General features: G+C 45.0%; 1 protein-coding gene across 1 annotated transcript; it reads right to left on the bottom strand.

The window, feature by feature from the left end:
• Positions 1 to 7,278: 7,278 nt before the first annotated feature.
• Positions 7,279 to 22,116, bottom strand: LOC110489529 (somatomedin-B and thrombospondin type-1 domain-containing protein). The gene is made up of 6 exons (XM_036945672.1): positions 21,381 to 22,116; positions 16,563 to 16,638; positions 16,188 to 16,306; positions 15,215 to 15,293; positions 10,938 to 11,114; positions 7,279 to 7,603 (listed from the first exon to the last, which is right to left on the bottom strand). The coding sequence occupies exons 1-6, from the start codon at positions 21,601 to 21,603 to the stop codon at positions 7,486 to 7,488; spliced, it is 792 nt and encodes a 263-aa protein (XP_036801567.1). The 5' UTR covers positions 21,604 to 22,116; the 3' UTR covers positions 7,279 to 7,485.
• Positions 22,117 to 25,431: the final 3,315 nt, after the last annotated feature.

The raw sequence follows: 25,431 nt of genomic DNA, 5'->3' as shown, positions 1-25,431 counted from the left end.
AGCATGCTGCTTCAATGCAAATGAGTATTGTTGAGGAAGATGCTGTTGTGATTGTGTTATTACTACCAGTAACCAGCAGAGGGAGCTGTTTATCCTGCTGTGGACAAGCACAGCTTGAAAACTTGTCCAGTAGATTACCATTTTTGCAAAACCATTTATAACCTCTAGTTAACTGATCAATAGCTTCTAACTGTCAATAACTAAAAGACACAAAGCTTAAAACCATCAAACTAAATGTTTAATAAAAATGAGAAGAAAAAAAAACATTGTTAAATGTCTTGCATCATTTTTTAAAATTTCTTTTAAATAGTGTGTTTTATTTCTGCAATATTAAGAGTGACAATAGAAAAGCAGCATTGTGTATAGTAAATTAGTTCAATCTATCATTGTGGAATGTCATGCGGTTGTCTGTACATAGAAAAGTTACTCAAATGTTCTTACAACAATAGTTTTAACAAACTGATTTCATTAAATGAAGATGCATAACTTTGATTGTGTGTTGTTTTGGTGTGGGTATGACTTGTGTCCAAAATGCCACCCTATTCCCTACTGTTGACCAGAGCCCTATGGAGTACCAGTCACCCTATTCCCTACTGTTGACCAGAGCCCTATAGACTACCAGTCACCCTATTCCCTACTGTTGACCAGAGCCCTATAGATTACCAGTTACCCTATTCCCTACTGTTGACCAGAGCCCTATGGAGTACCAGTCACCCTATTCCCTACTGTTGACCAGAGCCCCATAGACTACCAGTCACCCTATTCCCTACTGTTGACCAGAGCCCTATGGAGTACCAGTCACCCTATTCCCTACTGTTGACCAGAGCCCCATAGACTACCAGTCACCCTATTCCCTACTGTTGACCAGAGCCCTATAGATTACCAGTCACCCTATCCAGAGCCCTATGGAGTACCAGTCACCCTATTCCCTACTGTTGACCAGAGCCCCATAGACTACCAGTCACCCAATTCCCTACTGTTGACCAGAGCCCCATAGACTACCAGTCACCCTATTCCCTACTGTTGACCAGAGCCCTATGGAGTACCAGTCACCCTATTCCCTACTGTTGACCAGAGCCCTATAGATTACCAGTCACCCTATTCCTTACTGTTGACCAGAGCCCTATAGATTACCAGTCACCCTATTCCCTACTGTTGACCAGAGCCCTATAGATTACCAGTCACCCTATTCCCTACTGTTGACCAGAGCCCTATAGACTACCAGTCACCCTATTCCCTACTGTTGACCAGAGCCCTATGGAGTACCAGTCACCCTATTCCCTACTGTTGACCAGAGCCCTATAGATTACCAGTCACCCTATTCCCTACTGCTGACCAGAGCCCTATAGATTACCAGTCACCCTATCCAGAGCCCTATAGATTACCAGTCACCCTATTCCCTACTGTTGACCAGAGCCCTATGGAGTACCAGTCACCCTATTCCCTACTGTTGACCAGAGCCCTATAGATTACCAGTCACCCTATTCCCTACTGTTGACCAGAGCCCTATAGACTACCAGTCACCCTATTCCCTACTGTTGACCAGAGCCCCATAGACTACCAGTCACCCTATTCCCTACTGTTGACCAGAGCCCTATAGATTACCAGTCACCCTATTCCCTACTGTTGACCAGAGCCCTATAGATTACCAGTCACCCTATTCCCTACTGTTGACCAGAGCCCTATAGATTACCAGTCACCCTATTCCCTACTGTTGACCAGAGCCCTATAGATTACCAGTCACCCTATTCCCTACTGTTGACCAGAGCCCTATAGATTACCAGTCACCCTATGCCCTACTGTTGACCAGAGCCCTATAGATTACCAGTCACCCTATTCCCTACTGTTGACCAGAGCCCTATAGACTACCAGTCACCCTATTCCCTACTGTTGACCAGAGCCCTATGGAGTACCAGTCAACCTATTCCCTACTGTTGACCAGAGCCCTATAGATTACCAGTCACCCTATTCCCTACTGTTGACCAGAGCTCTATGTAGTACCAGTCACCCTATTCCCTACTGTTGACCAGAGCCCTATAGAGTACCAGTCACCCTCTTCCCTACTGTTGACCAGAGCCCTATAGATTACCAGTCACCCTATTCCCTACTGTTGACCAGAGCCCTATAGAGTACCAGTCACCCTATCCAGAGCCCTATAGATTACCAGTCACCCTCTTCCCTACTGTTGACCAGAGCCCTATAGATTACCAGTCACCCTATTCCCTACTGTTGACCAGAGCCCTATAGATTACCAGTCACCCTCTTCCCTACTGTTGACCAGAGCCCTATATATTACCAGTCACCCTATTCCCTACTGTTGACCAGAGCCCTATAGATTACCAGTCACCCTCTTCCCTACTGTTGACCAGAGCCCTATATATTACCAGTCACCCTATTCCCTACTGTTGACCAGAGCCCTATAGATTACCAGTCACCCTCTTCCCTACTGTTGACCAGAGCCCTATAGATTACCAGTCACCCTATTCCCTACTGCTGACCAAAGCCCTATAGATTACCAGTCACCCTATCCAGAGCCCTATATAGTACCAGTCACCCTATTCCCTACTGTTGACCAGAGCCCTATATATTACCAGTCACCCTATTCCCTACTGTTGACCAGAGCCCTATAGAGTACCAGTCACTCTATTCCCTACTGTTGACCAGAGCCCTATGGAGTACCAGTCACCCTATCCAGAGCCCTATAGATTACCAGTCACCCTATCCAGAGCCCTATAGATTAACAGTCACCCTATTCCCTACTGTTGACCGGAGCCCTATAGAGTACCAGTCACCCTATCCAGAGCCCTATAGATTACCAGTCACCCTATTCCCTACTGTTGAACGGAGCCCTATAGACTACCAGTCACCCTATTCCCTACTGTTGACCAGAGCCCTATGGAGTACCAGTCACCTTATTCCCTACTGTTGACCAGAGCCCTATAGAGTACCAGTCACCCTATTCCCTATTGTTGACCAGAGCCCTATAGATTACCAGTCACCCTATTCCCTACTGTTGAATGGAGCCCTATAGATTACCAGTCACCCTATTCCCTACTGTTGACCGGAGCCCTATAGATTACCAGTCACCCTATTCCCTACTGTTGACCAGAGCCCTATAGAGTACCAGTCACCCTATTCCCTACTGTTGACCAGAGCCCTATAGAGTACCAGTCTCCCTATTCCCTACTGCTGACCAGAGCCCTATGGAGTACCAGTCACCCTATTCCCTACTGTTGACCAGAGCCCTCCCTATATATTGCCAGTCAGTCACCCTATTCCCTACTGTTGACCAGAGCCCTATAGAGTACCAGTCACCCTATCCAGAGCCCTATAGCTTACCAGTCACCCTATCCCTTACTGTTGACCGGAGCCCTATAGATTACCAGTCACCCTATTCCCTACTGTTGACCAGAGCCCTATAGATTACCAGTCACCCTATTCCCTACTGTTGACCAGAGCCCTATGGAGTACCAGTCACCCTATTCCCTACTGTTGACCACAGCCCTATGGAGTACCAGTCCCCCTATCCCCTACTGTTGACCAGAGCCCTATAGATTACCAGTCACCCTATTCCCTACTGTTGACCACAGCCCTATGGAGTACCAGTCCCCCTATCCCCTACTGTTGACCAGAGCCCTATGGAGTACCAGTCACCCTATTCCCTACTGTTGACCACAGCCCTATGGAGTACCAGTCACCCTATTCCCTACTGTTGACCACAGCCCTATAGATTACCAGTCACCCTATCCCCTACTGTTGACCACAGCCCTATAGATTACCAGTCACCCTATTCCCTACTGTTGACCAGAGGCCTATAGATTACAAGTCACCCTATCCAGAGCCCTATAGATTACCAGTCACCCTATCCAGAGCCCTATAGATTACCAGTCACCCTATTCCCTACTGTTGACCAGAGCCCTATGGAGTACCAGTCACCCTATTCCCTACTGTTGACCAGAGGCCTATAGATTACCAGTCACCCTATCCAGAGCCCTATAGATTACCAGTCACCCTATTCCCTACTGTTGACCAGAGCCCTATAGATTACCAGTCACCCTATCCAGAGCCCTATAGATTACCAGTCACCCTATCCAGAGCCCTATAGATTACCAGTCACCCTATTCCCTACTGTTGACCAGAGCCCTATAGATTACCAGTCACCCTATTCCCTACTGTTGACCAGAGCCCTATAGACTACCAGTCACCCTATTCCCTACTGTTGACCAGAGCCCTATAGAGTACCAGTCACCCTATTCCCTACTGTTGACCAGAGCCCTATAGAGTACCAGTCACCCTATTCCCTACTGTTGACCAGAGCCCTATGGAGTACCAGTCACCCTATTCCCTACTGTTGACCAGAGCCCTATGGAGTACCAGTCACCCTATTCCCTACTGTTGACCAGAGCCCTATGGAGTACCAGTCACCCTATTCCCTACTGTTGACCAGAGCCCTATAGAGTACCAGTCACCCTATTCCCTACTGTTGACCAGAGCCCTATGGAGTACCAGTCACCCTATTCCCTACTGTTGACCACAGCCCTATAGATTACCAGTCACCCTATTCCCTACTGTTGACCAGAGCCCTATGGAGTACCAGTCACCCTATCCCCTACTGTTGACCAGAGCCCTATAGATTACCAGTCACCCTATTCCCTACTGTTGACCAGAGCCCTATAGATTACCAGTCACCCTATTCCCTACTGTTGACCAGAGCCCTATAGATTACCAGTCACCCTATCCAGAGCCCTATATATTACCAGTCACCCAAATCAAAATCAAATCTGGAGTACCAGTCACCCTATTCCCTACTGTTGACCACAGCCCTATAGATTACCAGTCACCCTATTCCCTACTGTTGACCAGAGCCCTATAGATTACCAGTCACCCTATCCAGAGCCCTATATATTACCAGTCACCCAAATCAAAATCAAATCTGGAGTACCAGTCACCCTATTCCCTACTGTTGACCAGAGCCCTATGGAGTACCAGTCACCCTATTCCCTACTGTTGACCAGAGCCCTATAGAGTACCAGTCACCCTATTCCCTGCTGTTGACCAGAGCCCTATAGATTACCAGTCACCCTACTCCCTGCTGTTGACCAGAGCCCTATGGAGTACCAGTCACCCTATTCCCTACTGTTGACCACAGCCCTATGGACTACCAGTCACCCTATTCCCTACTGTTGACCAGAGCCCTATAGATTACCAGTCACCCTATTCCCTACTGTTGACCAGAGCCCTATGGAGTACCAGTCACCCTATTCCCTACTGTTGACCAGAGCCCTATATATTACCAGTCACCCTATCCAGAGCCCTATATATTACCAGTCACCCTCTTCCCTACTGTTGACCAGAGCCCTATATATTACCAGTCACCCTCTTCCCTACTGTTGACCAGAGCCCTATAGACTACCAGTCACCCTCTTCCCTACTGTTGACCAGAGCCCTATGGAGTACCAGTCACCCTATTCCCTACTGTTGACCAGAGCCCTATAGACTACCAGTCACCCTATTCCCTACTGTTGACCAGAGCCCTATGGAGTACCAGTCACCCTCTTCCCTACTGTTGACCAGAGCCCTATAGACTACCAGTCACCCTATTCCCTACTGTTGACCAGAGCCCTATGGAGTACCAGTCACCCTCTTCCCTACTGTTGACCAGAGCCCTATGGAGTACCAGTCACCCTATTCCCTACTGTTGACCAGAGCCCTATAGAGTACCAGTCACCCTATTCCCTACTGTTGACCAGAGCCCTATGGAGTACCAGTCACCCTATTCCCTACTGTTGACCACAGCCCTATGGACTACCAGTCACCCTATTCCCTACTGTTGACCAGAGCCCTATGGAGTACCAGTCACCCTATTCCCTACTGTTGACCAGAGCCCTATGGAGTACCAGTCACCCTATTCCCTACTGTTGACCACAGCCCTATAGAGTACCAGTCACCCTATTCCCTACTGTTGACCACAGCCCTATGGACTACCAGTCACCCTATTCCCTACTGTTGACCAGAGCCCTATGGACTACCAGTCACCCTATTCCCTACTGTTGACCACAGCCCTATGGAGTACCAGTCACCCTATTCCCTACTGTTGACCACAGCCCTATGGAGTACCAGTCACCCTATTCCCTACTGTTGACCAGAGCCCTATAGAGTACCAGTCTCCCTATTCCCTACTGTTGACCAGAGCCCTATGGAGTACCAGTCACCCTATTCCCTACTGTTGACCAGAGCCCTATGGAGTACCAGTCACCCTATTCCCTACTGTTGACCAGAGCCCTATGGAGTACCAGTCACCCTCTTCCCTACTGTTGACCAGAGCCCTATAGAGTACCAGTCTCCCTCTTCCCTACTGTTGACCAGAGCCCTATATATTACCAGTCACCCTCTTCCCTACTGTTGACCAGAGGCCCATAGACTACCAGTCACCCTATTCCCTACTGTTGACCAGAGCCCTATAGACTACCAGTCACCCTCTTCCCTACTGTTGACCAGAGCCCTATAGAGTACCAGTCACCCTCTTCCCTACTGTTGACCAGAGCCCTATAGAGTACCAGTCTCCCTCTTCCCTACTGTTGACCAGAGCCCTATATATTACCAGTCACCCTCTTCCCTACTGTTGACCAGAGGCCCATAGACTACCAGTCACCCTATTCCCTACTATTGACCAGAGCCCTATAGACTACCAGTCACCCTATTCCCTACTGTTGACCAGAGCCCTATGGAGTACCAGTCACCCTATTCCCTACTGTTGACCAGAGCCCTATAGATTACCAGTCACCCTATTCCCTACTGTTGACCAGAGCCCTATGGAGTACCAGTCACCCTATTCCCTACTGTTGACCAGAGCCCTATAATTATCATAAAAACCTAGCGTCAAAAATGGATCCAATCATTTTTTCCCCCCATTAATTTTTCCCCATGGGGGATTTTAGAAGCCCGTAGAAGAAGGGCTGTGTTTCGTGTTGGCCTTACCCTGGGGTGACGCTGTGTCAACCATGTACGTCTCTCTAGGACAAGGATACTGTTTGACTGGTCTAAAGTAGTGCACTACATAGGGAATAGGGTGCCATAGGGCTCTGGTCTAAAGTAGTGCACTATATAGGGAATAGGGTGCCATTGGGCTCTGGTCTAAAGTAGTGCACTATATATAGGGAATAGGGTGCCATAGGGCTCTGGTCTAAAGTAGTGCACTATAATAGGGAATAGGGTGCCATAGGGCTCTGGTCTAAAGTAGTGCACTATATAGGGAATAGGGTGCCATAGGGCTCTGGTCTAAAGTAGTGCACTATGTAGGGAATAGGGTGCCATAGGGCTCTGGTCTAAAGTAGTGCACTATATAGGGAATAGGGTGCCATAGGGCTCTGGTCTAAAGTAGTGCACTATATAGGGAATAGGGTGACATAGGGTTCTGGTCTAAAGCAGTGCACCATATAGGGAATAAGGTTGCAAGTAGGACCGCAAGTAAGACTTCCTGTGTGTTTATATGAAGAGGAAGCTGTGGACGTGAGGACAGGAGCAGTATGCTGTTCTCTGGACCTTCTTCCACGTTCCTCGACAACCAGAGTTCCCCACAGCCTGCCAATGGAGCAGCTCCTCACTGTAAAACACACAGGACGCAGGTTAGTATGGCCCACAGCCTGCCAATGGAGTAGCTCCTCACAGGACATAGGTTAGTATGGCCCATAGCCTGCCTATGGAGCAGCTCCTCACTGTAAAACACACAGGACACAGGTTAGTATGGCCCACAGCCAGCCAATGGAGTAGCTCCTCACAGGATATAGGTTAGTATGGCCCACAGCCAGCCTATGGAGCAGCTCCTCACAGAACATAGTTTAGTATGGCCCACAGCCAGCCTATGGAGCAGCTCATCACAGGTTAGTATGGCTCACAGCCAGCCAATAGAGCAGCTCCTCACAGGTCATTGGTTAATATGGCTGACAGCCAGCCAATGGAGCAGCTCCTCACAGGTCATTGGTTAATATGGCTGACAGGCAGCCAATGGAGCAGCTCCTCACAGGTCATTGGTTAATATGGCTGACAGGCAGCCAATGGAGCAGCTCCTCACAGGTCATTGGTTAATATGGCTGACAGCCAGCCAATGGAGCAGCTCCTCACAGGACATTGGTTAATATGGCTGACAACCAGCCAATGGAGCAGCTCCTCACAGGTCATTGGTTAATATGGCTGACAGCCAGCCAATGGAGCAGCTCCTCACACGTCATTGGTTAATATGGCTGACAGCCAGCCAATGGAGCAGCTCCTCACAGGTCATTGGTTAATATGGCTGACAGCCAGCCAATGGAGCAGCTCCTCACAGGTCATTGGTTTGGTTAATATGGCTGACAGCCAGCCAATGGAGCAGCTCCTCACAGGACATTGGTTAATATGGCTGACAGCCAGCCAATGGAGCAGCTCCTCACAGGACATTGGTTAATATGGCTGACAGCCAGCCAATGGAGCAGCTCCTCACAGGTCATTGGTTAATATGGCTGACAGCCAGCCAATGGAGCAGCTCCTCACAGAACAATAGACACTTTTCCACTAAGAACACCTGTTTTTATTTTCCTCTATAGTCGTTCAATACTTCTGACAAAACCAATAATACTGGACTGGTGGAGGCAGTCCATGATACACAGGGTTAAAGGACCTGGAGATACCAGGGGAAATACATACATATATACACATATATACATATATACACATATATATTTACATATCTACATATATATTTACATATATACACATATATATTTACATATCTACATATATATTTACATATATACACATATATATTTACATATCTACATATACAGTGCCTTGCGAAAGTATTCGGCCCCCTTGAACTTTGCGACCTTTTGCCACATTTCAGGCTTCAAACATAAAGATATAAAACTGTATTTTTTTGTGAAGAATCAACAACAAGTGGGACACAATCATGAAGTGGAACGACATTTTTTGGATATTTCAAACTTTTTTAACAAATCAAAAACTGAAAAATTGGGCGTGCAAAATTATTCAGCCCCCTTAAGTTAATACTTTGTAGCGCCACCTTTTGCTGCGATTACAGCTGTAAGTCGCTTGGGGTATGTCTCTATCAGTTTTGCACATCGAGAGACTGAAATTTTTTCCCATTCCTCCTTGCAAAACAGCTCGAGCTCAGTGAGGTTGGATGGAGAGCATTTGTGAACAGCAGTTTTCAGTTCTTTCCACAAATTCTCGATTGGATTCAGGTCTGGACTTTGACTTGGCCATTCTAACACCTGGATATGTTTATTTTTGAACCATTCCATTGTAGATTTTGCATTATGTTTTGGATCATTGTCTTGTTGGAAGACAAAATCTCCGTCCCAGTCTCAGGTCTTTTGCAGACTCCATCAGGTTTTCTTCCAGAATGGTCCTGTATTTGGCTCCATCCATCTTCCCATCAATTTTAACCATCTTCCCTGTCCCTGCTGAAGAAAAGCAGGCCCAAACCATGATGCTGCCACCACCATGTTTGACAGTGGGGATGGTGTGTTCAGCTGTGTTGCTTTTACGCCAAACATAACGTTTTGCATTGTTGCCAAAAAGTTCAATTTTGGTTTCATCTGACCAGAACACCTTCTTCCACATGTTTGGTGTGTCTCCCAGGTGGCTTGTGGCAAACTTTAAACGACACTTTTTATGGACATCTTTAAGAAATGGCTTTCTTCTTGCCACTCTTCCATAAAGGCCAGATTTGTGCAATATACGACTGATTGTTGTCCTATGGACAGAGTCTCCCACGTCAGCTGTAGATCTCTGCAGTTCATCCAGAGTGATCATGGGTCTCTTGGCTGCATCTCTGATCAGTCTTCTCCTTGTATGAGCTGAAAGTTTAGAGGGACGGCCAGGTCTTGGTAGATTTGCAGTGATCTGATACTCCTTCCATTTCAATATTATCGCTTGCACAGTGCTCCTTGGGATGTTTAAAGCTTGGGAAATCTTTTTGTATCCAAATCCGGCTTTAAACTTCTTCACAACAGTATCTCGGACCTGCCTGGTGTGTTCCTTGTTCTTCATGATGCTCTCTGCGCTTTTAACGGACCTCTGAGACTATCACAGTGCAGGTGCATTTATACGGAGACTTGATTACACACAGGTGGATTGTATTTATCATCATTAGTCATTTAGGTCAACATTGGATCATTCAGAGATCCTCGCTGAACTTCTGGAGAGAGTTTGCTGCACTGAAAGTAAAGGGGCTGAATAATTTTGCACGCCCAATTTTTCAGTTTTTGATTTGTTAAAAAAGTTTGAAATATCCAATAAATGTTGTTCCACTTCGTGATTGTGTCCCACTTGTTGTTGATTCTTCACAAAAAAATACAGTTTTATATCTTTATGTTTGAAGCCTGAAATGTGGCAAAAGGTCGCAAAGTTCAAGGGGGCCGAATACTTTCGCAAGGCACTGTATATTTACATATACATGTTCGGAAAGGTCATTCTAACAGGAGTGGTGAGGGGTCAAATCTACTGCAGCACAAAGATCACGCTGACGACAACACAACTACTGTGTGTGAAAACATTTTTCACCTTTCAGTTAAAAAAAATATACAATAATAATACATGTATCCTGACTAGACTAGTCTTCATCTATGCAACTGTTTGGATAAACTCGTACACCAGTCAAATGTTACCACAAACTAAGAATACAGATATAGATTATACAAACTAAGAATATACGATCTCATATAGTCTACACATTGACACATGTAATAACGTATGATCAATCAACTAGTGCCATTTCCAGGGGCTTGGACATCAAAGCCTACATACAACTACAACATACAACATACAACATACAACATACAACATACAACTACATAGCTGCACTGACTCGAACAAGGCTTACATGACTTTCTTTATAATACCAAACGTCTTTAAAAAATGATCCGTCCGTGACTCCGTACCTGTTGGATTCTTGTCCGTCTCCCTGGCAGCTGCCGCTATGGTTACGCATGGCGGGGGGTTGGCACGCCACACACACCGTGTAGCCCTCACGTAGGTACTGCATCCAGAGGGTGTGTGGTCTGTTCTCCACCGTACAGTGGGTAGTCAGAGACTCCATCTTATACTCCATACAGAACCTGACGGAGGAGGGGTTTGAAATATCATACCTACCATTCCACACAGTGTACATCCTAAATGGCACCCTATTCCCTATATCGTGCACTACTTTAGACCAGGGCCCTATGGCACCCTAATTCCCTATGTAGTGCACTACTTTAGACCAGGACCTATATGGAGTATAGTGCACTACTTTAGACCAGGAACTATAGGGAGTATAGTGCACTCCTTTAGACCAGGGCCTATAGGAAGTATAGTGCACTACTTTAGACCAGGGCCTATAGAGAGTATAGTGCACTACTTTAGACCAGGACCAATAGGGAGTATAGTGCACTACTTTAGACCAGGGCCTATAGGGAGTATAGTGCACTACTTTAGACCAGGCCCTATAGGGAGTATAGTGCACTACTTTAGACCAGGAACTATAGGGAGTATAGTGCACTCCTTTAGACCAGGGCCTATAGGGAGTATAGTGCACTACTTTAGACCAGGGCCTATAGGGAGTATAGTGCACTACTTTAGACCAGGGCCTATAAGGAGTATAGTGCACTACTTTAGACCAATGCCTATAGGGAGTATAGTGCACTAATTTAGACCAGGGCCTATAGGGAGTATAGTGCACTACTTTAGACCAGGGCCTATAGGGTGTATAGTGCACTACTTTAGACCAGGGCCTATAGGGAGTATAGTGCACTAATTTAGACCAGGGCCTATAGGGAGTATAGTGCACTAATTTAGACCAGGGCCTATAGGGTGCCATGCCAACAAAAGTAATTGGTTTGAATAATGACAGTTTGAATTACAGGGTTGCAGGAGGGAGCTTGGACTTCACATTTCAGATGGTGTGTGTGTGTGTGTGTGTGTGTGTGTGTGTGTGTGTGTGTGTGTGTGTGTGTGTGTGTGTGTGTGTGTGTGTGTGTGTGTGTGTGTGTGTGTGCGTTCAGAGAAACTTTGCCAATTGTTAGTCCAGATTCTTTGTACATGTGAAGTTAATCATGTTTCATACCTGATGAAAACCAGTGTGTGTGCGCACGCGTGATCTAGATATCCTGGTGAGAAAACACTTCATTTGGTAGAAAATCCCTAGTTGCTTTTTGCTGTGACGATGGCGTGCCTCACATTTCAAACCAGAATGATTGTTGAAATCGTATGAACTAAGGAAGTACGTACCACAGGCCCCCTTGAACTAAAGAGGAACAGAAAGAATTCAGACCCCTTCACTTGTTCTACATTTTGTTACGATACAGCCTTATTCTAAAATGGATTCAATCGTGTGTTTCCTCATCAATCTACACCATTATGACAAAGTGAATACAACCTGACAGAGCTTGAGAGGATCTGCAGAGAAGAATGGGAGAAACTCCCCAAATACAATGTGCCAAGCTTGTAGCGTCATACCCAAGAAGACTCGAGACTGTAATCTAGGCCAAAGGTGCTTCAACAAAGTACTGAGTAAAGGGTTTGAATACTTATGTAAATGTGATATTTCCTTTTTTTTATTTTTAATACATTTGCAAAAATGTCTAATAACCTCTTTTTGCTTTGTCATTATGGGGTATTGTGATGTCATTATGGGGTATTGTGATGTCATTATGGGTTATTGTGATGCCATTATGGGGTATTGTGATGCCATTATGGGGTATTGTGATGTCACTATGGGGTATTGTGATGTCATTATGGGGTATTGTGATGTCATTATGGGTTATTGTGATGCCATTATGGGGTATTGTGATGTCATTATGGGGTATTGTGATGTCATTATGGGGTATTGTGATGTCATTATGGGTTATTGTGATGCCATTATGGGGTATTGTGATGTCATTATGGGGTATTGTGATGTCATTATGGGGTATTGTGTGTAGATTGATGAGGATGTTTTATTTGTATTTTAGAATAGGGCTCTAATTTAACTAAATGTGCACAAACTCAAGGGGTCTGAATACACTGAATTTGACTTAATTCCACATTTTGTTGTGTTACAGCTCGAATTCAAAATGGGCAAAAAAAATATATAAAATTATAAACTAATCTACACACGACAAACCATAATGACAAAGTGTAACATGTTTTTAGAAATGTTTGCACCTTTATTAAAAATTATATACAGAAATATCTCATTTACATAAGTATTCACACACAGTCAATACTTTGCAGGAGCCCCTTTGGCAGCGATTACAGCTGTGTGTCTTTCTGGGTAAGTCTCTAATATCTGTGAGTCTTTCTGGGTTAGTCTCTAGGAGATGTGAGTCTCTCTGGATAAGTCTCTAATATCTGTGGGTCTTTCGGGGTGACTCTCTAAGAGCTGTGAGTCTTTCTGGGTAAGTCTCTAATATCTGTGAGTATTTCTGGGTAAGTCTCTAAAAGCTGTGGGTCTTTCTGGGTAAGTCTCTAAGAGCTGTGAATGTTTCTGGGTAAGTCTCTAATATCTGTGAGTATTTCTGGGTAAGTCTCTAAAAGCTGTGGGTCTTTCTGGGTAAGTCTCTAAGAGCTGTGAATGTTTCTGGGTAAGTCTCTAATATCTGTGAGTCTTTCTGGGTTAGTCTCAAAGGAGCTGTGAGTCTTTCTGGGTACGTCCCTAAGAGCTGTGAGTCTTTCTGGGTACGTCCCTAAGAGCTGTGAGTCTTTCTGGGTTAGTCTCAAAGGAGCTGTGAGTCTTTCTGGGTAAGTCCCTAAGAGCTGTGAGTCTTCCTGGGTAGGTCTCTAATAGCGTTCCACACCTGGTTTCTACAATATTTGCCCATTTATTGTTTTCTAAATTCTTCAAACTCTGTCATATTGGTTGTTGATCGTAGCTTGATAACCATTTTCAGGTCTTGCCGTAGATTTAAGATACAACTGTAACTCAGCCAGTCAGGAACATTCACTGCCTTTTTGGTAAGCAACCCCAGAGTATATTTGGCCTTGTATTTTAGGTTATCGTCCTGCTGAAAAGAAAATGTATCTTCCAGTGTTTGGTGGAAAGCAGACTGAACCATATTTTCCTCTAGGATTTTGTCTGTGCTTGTCCATTTATTTGTTATCCTTTTTTTATCCTTGTAAGCATACCCATAACATGATGCAGCCACCACTATGTTTGAAAATATGGAGAGTGGTATCAGTAATGTGATGTATTGGATTGTCCCAAAAAGAACACTTCGTATTAAGGACCAAAAATATATTGTTTTGTCAATTTTCCTTGCAGTATTACTTTGGTTTCTTGTTGCAAACCGGATGCATGTTTTGGAATATTATTATTCTGTACAGGCTTCCTTCTTTTCACTCTGTCAATTATGTTAGTATTGTGGAGTAACTACAATGTTGTTGATCCATCCTCAGTGTTCTCCTATCACAGCCGATAAACTCCAACCTGTTTTACAGTCACCAGTGGTTTCTGGTGAAATCCCTGAGCGGTTTCCTTCCTTTCCCGGCAACTGAGTTAGGAAGGACGCCTGTATCTTTTTAGTGACTGGGTGTCACCATCCAAAGTGTAATTATTAACTTCACCATGCTCAAAGGGATATTTAAGGTCTGTTTTTTAGTTTTTACCCATCTACCAATAGGTGCCCTTCTTTGCGAGGCATTGGAAAACCTCCCTGGTCTTTGTGGTTGAATCTGTGTTTGTAAATCACTGATCGACTGAGGGACCTTACAGATAGTAATATGTGTGGGGTACAAAGATGAGGGAGTCATTCAAAACTCAAGTTAAACAGTATTATTGCACACAGAGTGAGTCATATCTTTATATGTAACTTATTAGACCACGTTGTTACTCCTGAACTTATTTAGGTGTGCCATAACAAAGGAGTTGAAAACTTATCGACTCTAAACATTTTAAGCTTTTCATTTTTAATTAATTTGTAAAAATGTCAAACGTTATAGAGTATTGTGTGTAGGCCAGTGGACCAAAAAAAAAATCTAGACTTGTATAAATTTTAAATTCAGGCTATAACAACAAAATGTGGAAAAAGGTCAAGAGGTCTGAAACATTTCTGATGGCACTGTGTGTACCACAGGATCCTTGAATCTGATTCGTCCCCTTCCCTATGTGAGTGTAATAGAGCATTGTACAACTTGCTGTAAGCCTTCATAACTGTTCATTTCTCCTTAAGAACAGTCATAAAACATGCATAACGCAGCATACCCAGGGTACAGAGGTGCTCCGTAGATGTCAGGCTTTGTTCTTCCTTTACCAAACTCCCTGGTGGTGATGAAAGCTGGACCTGGAGAGAGACCAACACAGTCCCCTGGTTATAACCAGGACTTGAAGACAGACCAACACAGTCCCCTGGTTATAACCAGGACCTGGAGAGAGACCAACACAGTCCCCATGTTATAACCAGGACCTGGAGAGAGACCAACACAGTCCCCATGTTATAACCAAGACCTGAAAAGAGACCAACACAGTCCCCATGTTATAACCAGGACTTGGAGACAGACCAACACAGTCCCCTGGTTATAACCAGGACCTGGAGAGAGACCAACACAGTCCCCATGTTATAACCAGGACTTGGAGACAGACCAACACAGTCCCCTGGTTATAACCAGGACCTGGAGAGGGACAAACACAGTCCCCATGTTATAACCAAGACCTGGAGAGAGACCAACACAGTCCCCTGGTTATAACCAGGACCTGGAGAGGGACAAACACAGTCCCCTGGTTATAACCAGGACCTGGAGAGAGACCAACACAGTCCCCTGGTTATAACCAGGACCTGGAGAGAGACCAACACAGTCCCCATGTTATAACCAAGACCTGGAGAGACACCAACACAGTCCCCTGGTTATAACCAAGACCTGGAGAGAGACCAACACAGTCCCCTGGTTATAACCAGGACCTGGAGAGAGACCAACACAGTCCCCTGGTTATAACCAGGACCTGGAGAGAGACCAACACAGTCCCCTGGTTATAACCAGGACCTGGAGAGAGACCAACACAGTCCCCTGGTTATAACCAGGACCTGGAGAGAGACCAACACAGTCACCTGGTTATAACCAGGACCTGGAGAGAGACCAACACAGTCCCCTGGTTATAACCAGGACCTGGAGAGGGACCAACACAGTCCCCAGGTTAAAACCATGCAACAGTGTGACTCAGTTGGTTTAGTTTAATGTACCTGTGTTGTGAGTGCAGATCTCTCCATGGTTTGACTGGTAGTCCATGCAGCCAGCCTGCTCCTCCAGACTGGGACATGGATCTGCACTATTCCTGGGCTCCTGCTCAATGTGGCGCTGCCTACAATCCATTGATGATTCATAGATTATTGGGTTTTAAAGCATTTTAAAAGTACAAATAAATCAATCCCAGAAGATAACACTCGTGTTAAGCCCACTTATTATATCTAATGTGATTCTTCAGTGTTGGACAAAAGACCGGTTTACACAAGAAGCCCAATTCTGATCTTTTGCCACTAATTGGTCTTTTGACAAATCAGATATATTCCCACTAATTGGGCTGTCAACAGGACTAATAAATAACACACAGGGCTCACCGGACCCTCCTGGACCGCTGGCAGGGCTGGGCACAACCGCTCCAGTGACTCCAGTCAGTCACCACACACGACTGGGCTGGACGAGAGACAACAGTGTAATAATTTGCATTGAGTATCTTCATAAACACCTATAAACACACACACACACGTGTGTGAGATCAAAGCTATATAGAGTATCATTAACGCTTCATTGACGGTGCATTAGTAGCATTGCTACATAACACTGTCTATGACACACATGCATCTTTAATGGAACATTCAGGGAATCGTTACCTAATATTCATACACTTGCCATGTCCTTCACTCCTGGTTGGTGGATGTACATGCTTTTGTTCCAGCCTAGGATAAACGCACCTACCAAATCATCAAGGCTTTGATTAGCTGAATCAAATTAGTTAGCGCTGGGTTGGAACTAAAGCCTGCACGCCCTGTGAGTCCTCTGTGCCAGGAGAGAAAACCCCTGAGGTGATGTTAGTTTGACGACTGAAGTTCTGTGACATTTTAAGCCATCCCTGTAACACTGAAGACGGAACAAGTCAAGGGTGTGTACAGTTCGCTCAGCTGCCTGCTCAATATTCACCCTATTCCCTATAAAGTGCACTCATTTTGACCAGAACCCTATGGCACCCTATTCTCTATATAAAGTGCACTAATTTTGACCAGAGCCCTATGGCACCCTATTCCCTCTATAGTGCACTACTTTTGACCAGAACCCTATGGCACCCTATTCACGATATAGTGCGCTACTTTAGGCCAGAGCCCTAAAATAATAGGGTGCCATTTGGGACACACCCTTGGATTTGAAGGATTAGTGTTTCTGTACAGCGTTGAGTGATCTCAATGTAACTGTAAAGCTGAATGAATTGGATCCAGTCACTGACCCATTTAATCCTGTTGTTCTCTTTTCAATGCTCTCCACACGCTCTCTGAGTACCTGGTCTTTGATGTGTCGGGTATTAGGTACACTCTGCTTGGCTAACTCCTACAGTAATTACCACAGAGATCCTATTCAATTACGGATGTAGTACACTACATTGTAAATAAGGTGCTATCCGGGACACAGATAATGATTAATAGAAGTGCATTCCTGACATATTTGTCCATAATTCCATCCTGTCCGCACATTCATACAAAGTAAATGAGTTACGATTGAAACTAGACAGCATAGTTTTATATCAGATCAGTCAGAGTAACCTAACCATAGAGATCAGATTCCATTACTAGAGGGGCTATGATGTCATAAACCCTTAAAGCTCCAGAGTGGTTTGAAAACGGCAGCCATCTTGGTCAGGGAGAAGTCCAAACCAGTCTAAATGGAACGAATGGCAGAAGAGGCTTAATTCTGATTTTACTTATGCAGGAAATTCAAAATAAAAAATGTCAGAAATTGATGAATATAAGTTTTGTCAACTCAATGAAGAAATGTGTAGAAATGTGAAGAATTGCAGAAAATCAGCTTTACAACCGCAACTTTTTCACTACGCCGCAAAGATACCGTTCTAGCTAATAGACTGTGTTAGAGTTCACACTTCCTCCTCCAATGACCTGTGGGGACTGAAAGGTCAACATAATAGCACTGTCGACCAAATCTATTGATGTTGAAAGGTTGATTACTTCAGCTTGCCATTGCCGGTTTGCGGGGGTCCCTGGGCAAGAAAAGTTTGAAAATCCCTGGGTTAGAGGACAGAGGTAAAGTGTAAAACAGTCGAGTGGTAAAATTAGATAAGGGTTTAAGTCCCATTGTTTCTCTGGCCAGATACTCTAGAATGCATCCATTGTTTCTCTGGCCAGATACTGTAGAATGCATCCATTGTTTCTCTGGCCAGATACTGTAGAATGCATCCATTGTTTCTCTGGCCAGAGACTGTAGAATGCACCCATTGTTTCTCTGGACAGATACTGTAGAATGCACCCATTGTTTCTCTGGCCAGATACTGTAGAATGCACCCATTGTTTCTCTGGCCAGATACTGTAGAATGCATCCATTGTTTCTCTGGACAGATACTGTAGAATGCGTCCATTGTTTCTCTGGACAGATACTGTAGAATGCATCCATTGTTTTCTCTGGCCAGATACTGTAGAATGCATCCATTGTTTCTCTGGCCAGATACTGTAGAATGCACCCATTGTTTCTCTGGCCAGAGACTGTAGAATGCACCCATTGTTTCTCTGGACAGATACTGTAGAATGCGTCCATTGTTTCTCTGGACAGATACTGTAGAATGCATCCATTGTTTTCTCTGGCCAGATACTGTAGAATGCATCCATTGTTTCTCTGGCCAGATACTGTAGAATGCACCCATTGTTTCTCTGGCCAGAGACTGTAGAATGCACCCATTGTTTCTCTGGACAGATACTGTAGAATGCACCCATTGTTTCTCTGGCCAGATACTGTAGAATGCACCCATTGTTTCTCTAGCGAGACACTATAGAATGCACCCATTGTTTCTCTGGCCAGATACTGTGGAATGCACCCATTGTTTCTCTGGCCAGAGACTGTAGAAGGCGTCCATTGTTTCTCTGGCCAGATACTGTAGAATGCATCCATTGTTTTCTCTGGCCAGATACTGTAGAATGCATCCATTGTTTCTCTGGCCAGATACTGTAGAATGCATCCATTGTTTCTCTGGCCAGAGACTGTAGAATGCATCCATTGTTTCTCTGGCCAGAGACTGTAGAATGCATCCATTGTTTCTCTGGCCAGAGACTGTAGAATGCACCCATTGTTTCTCTGGCCAGAGACTGTAGAATGCATCCATTGTTTCTCTGGCCAGATACTGTAGAATGCATCCATTGTTTCTCTGGCCAGAGACTGTAGAATGCACCTATTGTTTCTCTGGCCAGAGACTGTAGAATGCATCCATTGTTTCTCTGGCCAGATACTGTAGAATGCATCCATTGTTTCCCTGGCCAGAGACTGTGGAATGCATCCATTGTTTCTCTGGCCAGATACTGTAGAATGCATCCATTGTTTCTCTGGCCAGAGACTGTAGAATGCATCCATTGTTTCCCTGGCCAGATACTGTAGAATGCATCCATTGTTTCTCTGGCCAGATACTGTAGAATGCATCCATTGTTTCTCTGGCCAGAGACTGTAGAATGCACCCATTGTTTCTCTGGCCAGATACTGTAGAATGCATCCATTGTTTCTCTGACCAGATACTGTAGAATGCATCCATTGTTTCTCTGGCCAGATACTGTAGAATGCATCCATTGTTTCTCTGGCCAGATACTGTAGAATGCATCCATTGTTTCTCTGGCCAGAGACTGTAGAATGCATCCATTGTTTCTCTGGCCAGATACTGTAGAATGCATCCATTGTTTCTCTGGCCAGAGACTGTAGAATGCATCCATTGTTTCTCTGGCCAGATACTGTAGAATGCATCCATTGTTTCTCTGGCCAGAGACTGTAGAATGCATCCATTGTTTCTCTGGCCAGATACTGTAGAATGCATCCATTGTTTCTCTGGCCAGAGACTGTAGAATGCATTCATTGTTTCCCTGGCCAGATACTGTAGAATGCATCCATTGTTTCTCTGGCCAGATACTGTAGAATGCATCCATTGTTTCTCTGGCCAGAGACTGTAGAATGCACCCATTGTTTCTCTGGCCAGATACTGTAGAATGCATCCATTGTTTCTCTGACCAGATACTGTAGAATGCATCCATTGTTTCTCTGGCCAGATACTGTAGAATGCATCCATTGTTTCTCTGGCCAGAGACTGTAGAATGCATCCATTGTTTCTCTGGCCAGAGACTGTAGAATGCATCCATTGTTTCTCTGGCCAGATACTGTAGAAAGCATCCATTGTTTCTCTGGCCAGATACTGTAGAATGCATCCATTGTTTCTCTGGCCAGAGACTGTAGAATGCATCCATTGTTTCTCTGGCCAGATACTGTAGAATGCATCCATTGTTTCTCTGGCCAGAGACTGTAGAATGCATCCATTGTTTCCCTGGCCAGATACTGTAGAATGCATCCATTGTTTCTCTGGACAGATACTGTAGAATGCATCCATTGTTTCTCTGGCCAGATACTGTAGAATGCATCCATTGTTTCTCTGGCCAGAGACTGTAGAATGCATCCATTGTTTCTCTGGACAGATACTGTAGAATGCATCCATTGTTTCTCTGGCCAGAGACTGTAGAATGCACCCATTGTTTCTCTGGCCAGAGACTGTAGAATGCACCCATTGTTTCTCTGGCCAGAGACTGTAGAATGCACCCATTGTTTCTCTGGCCAGAGACTGTAGAATGCATCCATTGTTTCTCTGGCCAGATACTGTAGAATGCACCTATTGTTTCTCTGGCCAGAGACTGTAGAATGCATCCATTGTTTCTCTGGCCAGATACTGTAGAATGCATCCAAAATGGCAATATTTTCCATATACTATATGGTTCACTAATTCAAATGGCATCCAAGGGGTCTGAATACTTCACTGTATATACCATTTCCAGGCTTTCATAATAACATAGACGGCCCACGATTCTCCATCATCATTACACTATTGTGGCTCCAGGTAGCCTAGTGGTTGGAGCGTTGGGCCAGTAACCGAAAGGTTGCTAGATCGAATCTCCAAGCACGACGAGGTAAAAGTCTGTCGTTCTGCCCCTGAACAAGGCAGTTAAACCCACTGTTCTCCGGTAGGCCGTCATTGTAAATAAATATTTGTTCTTAACTGACTTGCCTAGTTAAACAAACGTCACAGATAGTGCTATAGACCCTGGTCAAAAGTAGTGCACTACATAGGGAATAGGGCAACATTTGGGGCAATTCATGACAACCGTTACTGTAGAGACTCCACCCATCCTCCTTACCTGGGCACTCGTTGGGGTAGTCATAGCAACAGTCTTTGGTCCTGAGGCAGCCCTCGTCGCAGTAGCAGGTGCCATACACACGGTCCATCCGCCAGTCTGCCGTTGCACAGGTGATGTCTGAACCCCGGCAGCACTTCCCAGCGCACCCTCCTTCCACCCCAACGTGGTACGGTCCCAGCACGGCAGCTACCAGCAACAACACATAATCCACGGCTGACGCCATCGTCAGGGACAAAAATACAGGGGAGGGGGGGCCAAGTTGGGACCTCCAAGGATTCCACAAGAGGCTGAAATAGTCTCTCCAAAATTACAATGTGTGTGTGTGTGTGTGTGTGTGTCGTCTCCGCGTCTCTCTGTGTGAGTGTGTCTTCTACTCAGTGTGTTTTCAGATCTCCCATACTGTCAGAGTAAGAAGGACAGGGACAATCTTCAATCAAGCAGGACACAGTAGACATACTCCCTACCCCAGCTCAGATTAACTACAACACTGGTCCGCTGCTGGAGCCCTCGTGACCTGAAATTCCTGCGTCCACACAGCCCTTCTGTTTACCAGCAGGTTGAGCTGAAGAAAAGCGTCAATCCACGAACACAGCTCAGCTCCACTGTTCACACACAGATCAGTCACTCTGTCAGTGTGTCTGTCTGTCTAGTGTTTCCGCCCCCGACTGCTTGTAGACTAACCACACACCAAACCTGAGATTCTCTCTCTCTCCCACTGAGTTCCTCCCTCCCTCTCTCTCTCCCACTGAGTTCCTCCCTCCCTCCCTCTCTCTCTCACCCACTGAGTTCCTCCCTCTCTCTCTCTCTCTCTCTCTCTCTCACCTACTGAGTTCCTCCCTTTTTCTCTCTCTCTCTCTCTCTCTCCCTCTCACCTACTGAGTTCCTCCCTTTCTCACCCAGAGTTCCTCCCTTTCTCACCCACTGAGTTTCTCTCTCTCTCTCTCTCTCTCTATTCAATGGGCTTTATTGGCATGAGAAACATATGTTAACAAAGCAAGTGAAATAGAAAATAAAAAATTAACAGTAAACATTACACTCACAGAAGTTCCAAAGGAATAAACACATTTCAAATGTAATATTATATCTATATACAGTGTTGTAATGATGTGCACATGGTTAAAGTACAAAAGGGAAAATAAGTAAACATAAATATAGGTTTAATTTACAATGGTGTTTGTTCTTCACTGGTTGACCTTTTCTCGTGGCAACAGGTCACAAATCTTGCTGCTGTGACGGCACAATGTGGAATTTCACACAGTAGATATGGGAGTTTATCAAAATGTAATTGGTTTTCAAATTCCTTGTGTGTCTGTGTAATCTGAGGGAAACATGTGTCTCTAATATGATCATACATTGGGCAGGAGGTTAGGAAGTGAAGCTCAGTTTCCACCTCATTTTGTGTGCAGTGAGCACACAGCCTGTTTTCTCTTGAGAGCCATGTCTGCCTACGGCGGCCTTTCTCAATAGCAAGGCTACGCTCACTGAGTCTGTACATAGTCAAAGAGTTCCTTAATTTTGGGCCAGTCACAGTGGTCAGGTATTCTGCCACTGTGTACTCTTTGTTTAGGGACAAATAGCATTCTAGTTTGCTCTGTTTTTTGGTTTTTCCTTGTGCTGCTGTCCTGGGGCTCTGTGGGGTCTGTTTGTGTTTGTGAACAGAGCCCCAGGACCAGCTTCCTTAGGGGACTCTTCTCCAGGTTCGTTTCTCTGTAGGTGATGTCTTTGTTATGGAAGGTTTGGGAATCCCTTCCTTTTAGGTGGTTTTATAATTTAACGGCTCCTTTCTGGATTTTGATAATTAGTGGGTATCTGCTTAATTCTGCTCTGCATGCATTATTTGGTGTTCTACGTTGTACGCAGAGGATATTTTGGTGTTTTCTTAATTCTTGGTTGGTGAACGGACCCCAGACCTCACAACCATTAAGGGCAACGGGTTCTATAACTGATTCAAGTATTTTTAGCCAGACCCTAATTGGTGTGTCGAATTGAAGGCACCAGATCATCAGCAAACAGTAGAAATTTGACTTCAGATTCTGGTAGGGTGAGGGTGCTGCAGACTGATCTAGTTGATATATATGTTGAATAGGGTGGGGCTGAAGCTGCATCCCTGTCTCACCCCACGGCTCTGTGGGAAGAAATGTGTGTTTTTTTTGCCAATTTTAACCGCACACTTGTTGTTTGTGTACATGGATTTATGATGTATGTTTTCCCCAAAATACCACTTTCCATCAATGTGTATAGCAGACCCTCATGCCAAATTGAGTTGAGAGCTCAAAGCTCAACAAAGCATGAGAAGACACATGGTCTGTCGTACGGTAATTTGGTAAAAAGTCAAATTGACATTTGCTCAGTACCAAGTTTTCGGCGAGAAAATGTACAAGTCTGCTGTTAGAATGCCGGTGGAGGAGATGGCTGTCATTTTACGGGCTCTTAACCCAGTTTGTGTTTTGTTTTGTGCTCTCTCTCTCTCTCTCTCTCTCTCTCTCTCTCAGCCAGTGTAATACCAGTCATGCCCAGCCGGTCTCAGCTCCGTATCCAGGAGCCTCAGGGGCAGAAGCAGGAATGTGAATGATTAACTGGAGTCCAGGCCTAAATGCCTAGGGGGCTAGAGTACAGGGTCTGCGTCTGAAGTGGCACCCTGTGTGGTTTACCTGTTAACGTTAAGTTATCTATACAATCACAGTTTGACATCCACATATCCACAGTTGACATGTCAAATCAAATTGTATTTGTCACAAGCGCCGAATACAAATAGGTGTAAACTTTACAGGGAAATGCTTAATTTACAAGCCCTTAACCAACAATGACGTTTTAAGAAAAAATAAGTGTCGATAAAGTATTTACTAAAATCAACTTAAGTAACAAAAAATGCAAATAGCCACTTGATTAGCTGTTCAGGAGTCTTATGGGTGTAGAAAATGTTAAGAAGTCTTTGACCTCTTGCCATGCGGTAGTAGAGAGAATAGTCTATGACTGGGGGTGGCTGGAGTCTCGGGCAATTTTTAGGGCCTTCCTCTGACACCGCCTGGTATAGAGGTCCTGGGTGGCAGGAAGCTTGGCCCTAGTGATGTACTGGGCAGTACGCATTACCCTCTGTAATGCGGTCGGAGGCCGAGCAGTTGCCCTACCAGACGGTGATTCAACCGGTCAGGATGCTCTCGATGGTGCAGCTGTTGAACTTTTATGAGGATCTGAGGACCCATGCCAAACCTTTTCAGTCTCCTGAGGGGGAATAGGCTTTGTCGTTCCCTCTTCACGACTGTCTTGGTGTGCTTCGACCGTGTTAGTTTGTTGGTGATGTGGACACCAAGGAACTTGAAGCTCCCAACCTGCTCCACTACAGGCCCCGGCGATGAGAATGGGGGCGTGCTCCGTCCTCCTTTTCCTGTCGTCCACAATCATCTCCTTTTGCTTGATGTGTTGACATGTAGTCTTGACATGTAGTCTTGACATGTAGTCTTGACATGTAGTCTTGACATGTAGTCTTGACATGTAGTCTTGACGTGTAGTCTTGACGTGTAGTCTTGACGTGTAGTCTTGACATGTAGTCTTGACATGTAGTCTTGACATGTAGTCTTGACATGTAGTCTTGACGTGTAGTCTTGACATGTAGTCTTGACATGTAGTCTTGACATGTAGTCTTGACATGTAGTCTTGACATGTAGTCTTGACATGTAGTCTTGACATGTAGTCTTGGTGAAGAAGTACAAGACAACAGATTCTATGCTGTTGTCATAGAGAGGCACATCGGATCAGGGATAACGATTTTATCTAACTTGGTTTGACTTGAGGATAATTGATTTGCTTGGCTGCGTCCCAAACGGGATACTATTCCCTTACATGTGCTAATTTTCGACTCTTCCACCCTTACGTTCTACTAGGGAAAGTGTGTTTCCATATCTAGGGCTGACGGTGAAAACTTGTGAAGAGCAGAAACAACAACCTCTGCATAATCAAGACAGTTGCTGTGTGTGAGAAGGTGTTAAAGGTCACAGTTAGCCATTGTTATTGAAATGCCAGCTGAGAAGTGCCAGTGGCCTGGCTTCGGCCC

Source organism: Oncorhynchus mykiss, chromosome 15, assembly GCF_013265735.2.
Source record: "Oncorhynchus mykiss isolate Arlee chromosome 15, USDA_OmykA_1.1, whole genome shotgun sequence".
Classification (NCBI taxonomy): domain Eukaryota; kingdom Metazoa; phylum Chordata; class Actinopteri; order Salmoniformes; family Salmonidae; genus Oncorhynchus; species Oncorhynchus mykiss.
This window is presented reverse-complemented; position numbering and strand designations above follow the sequence as displayed.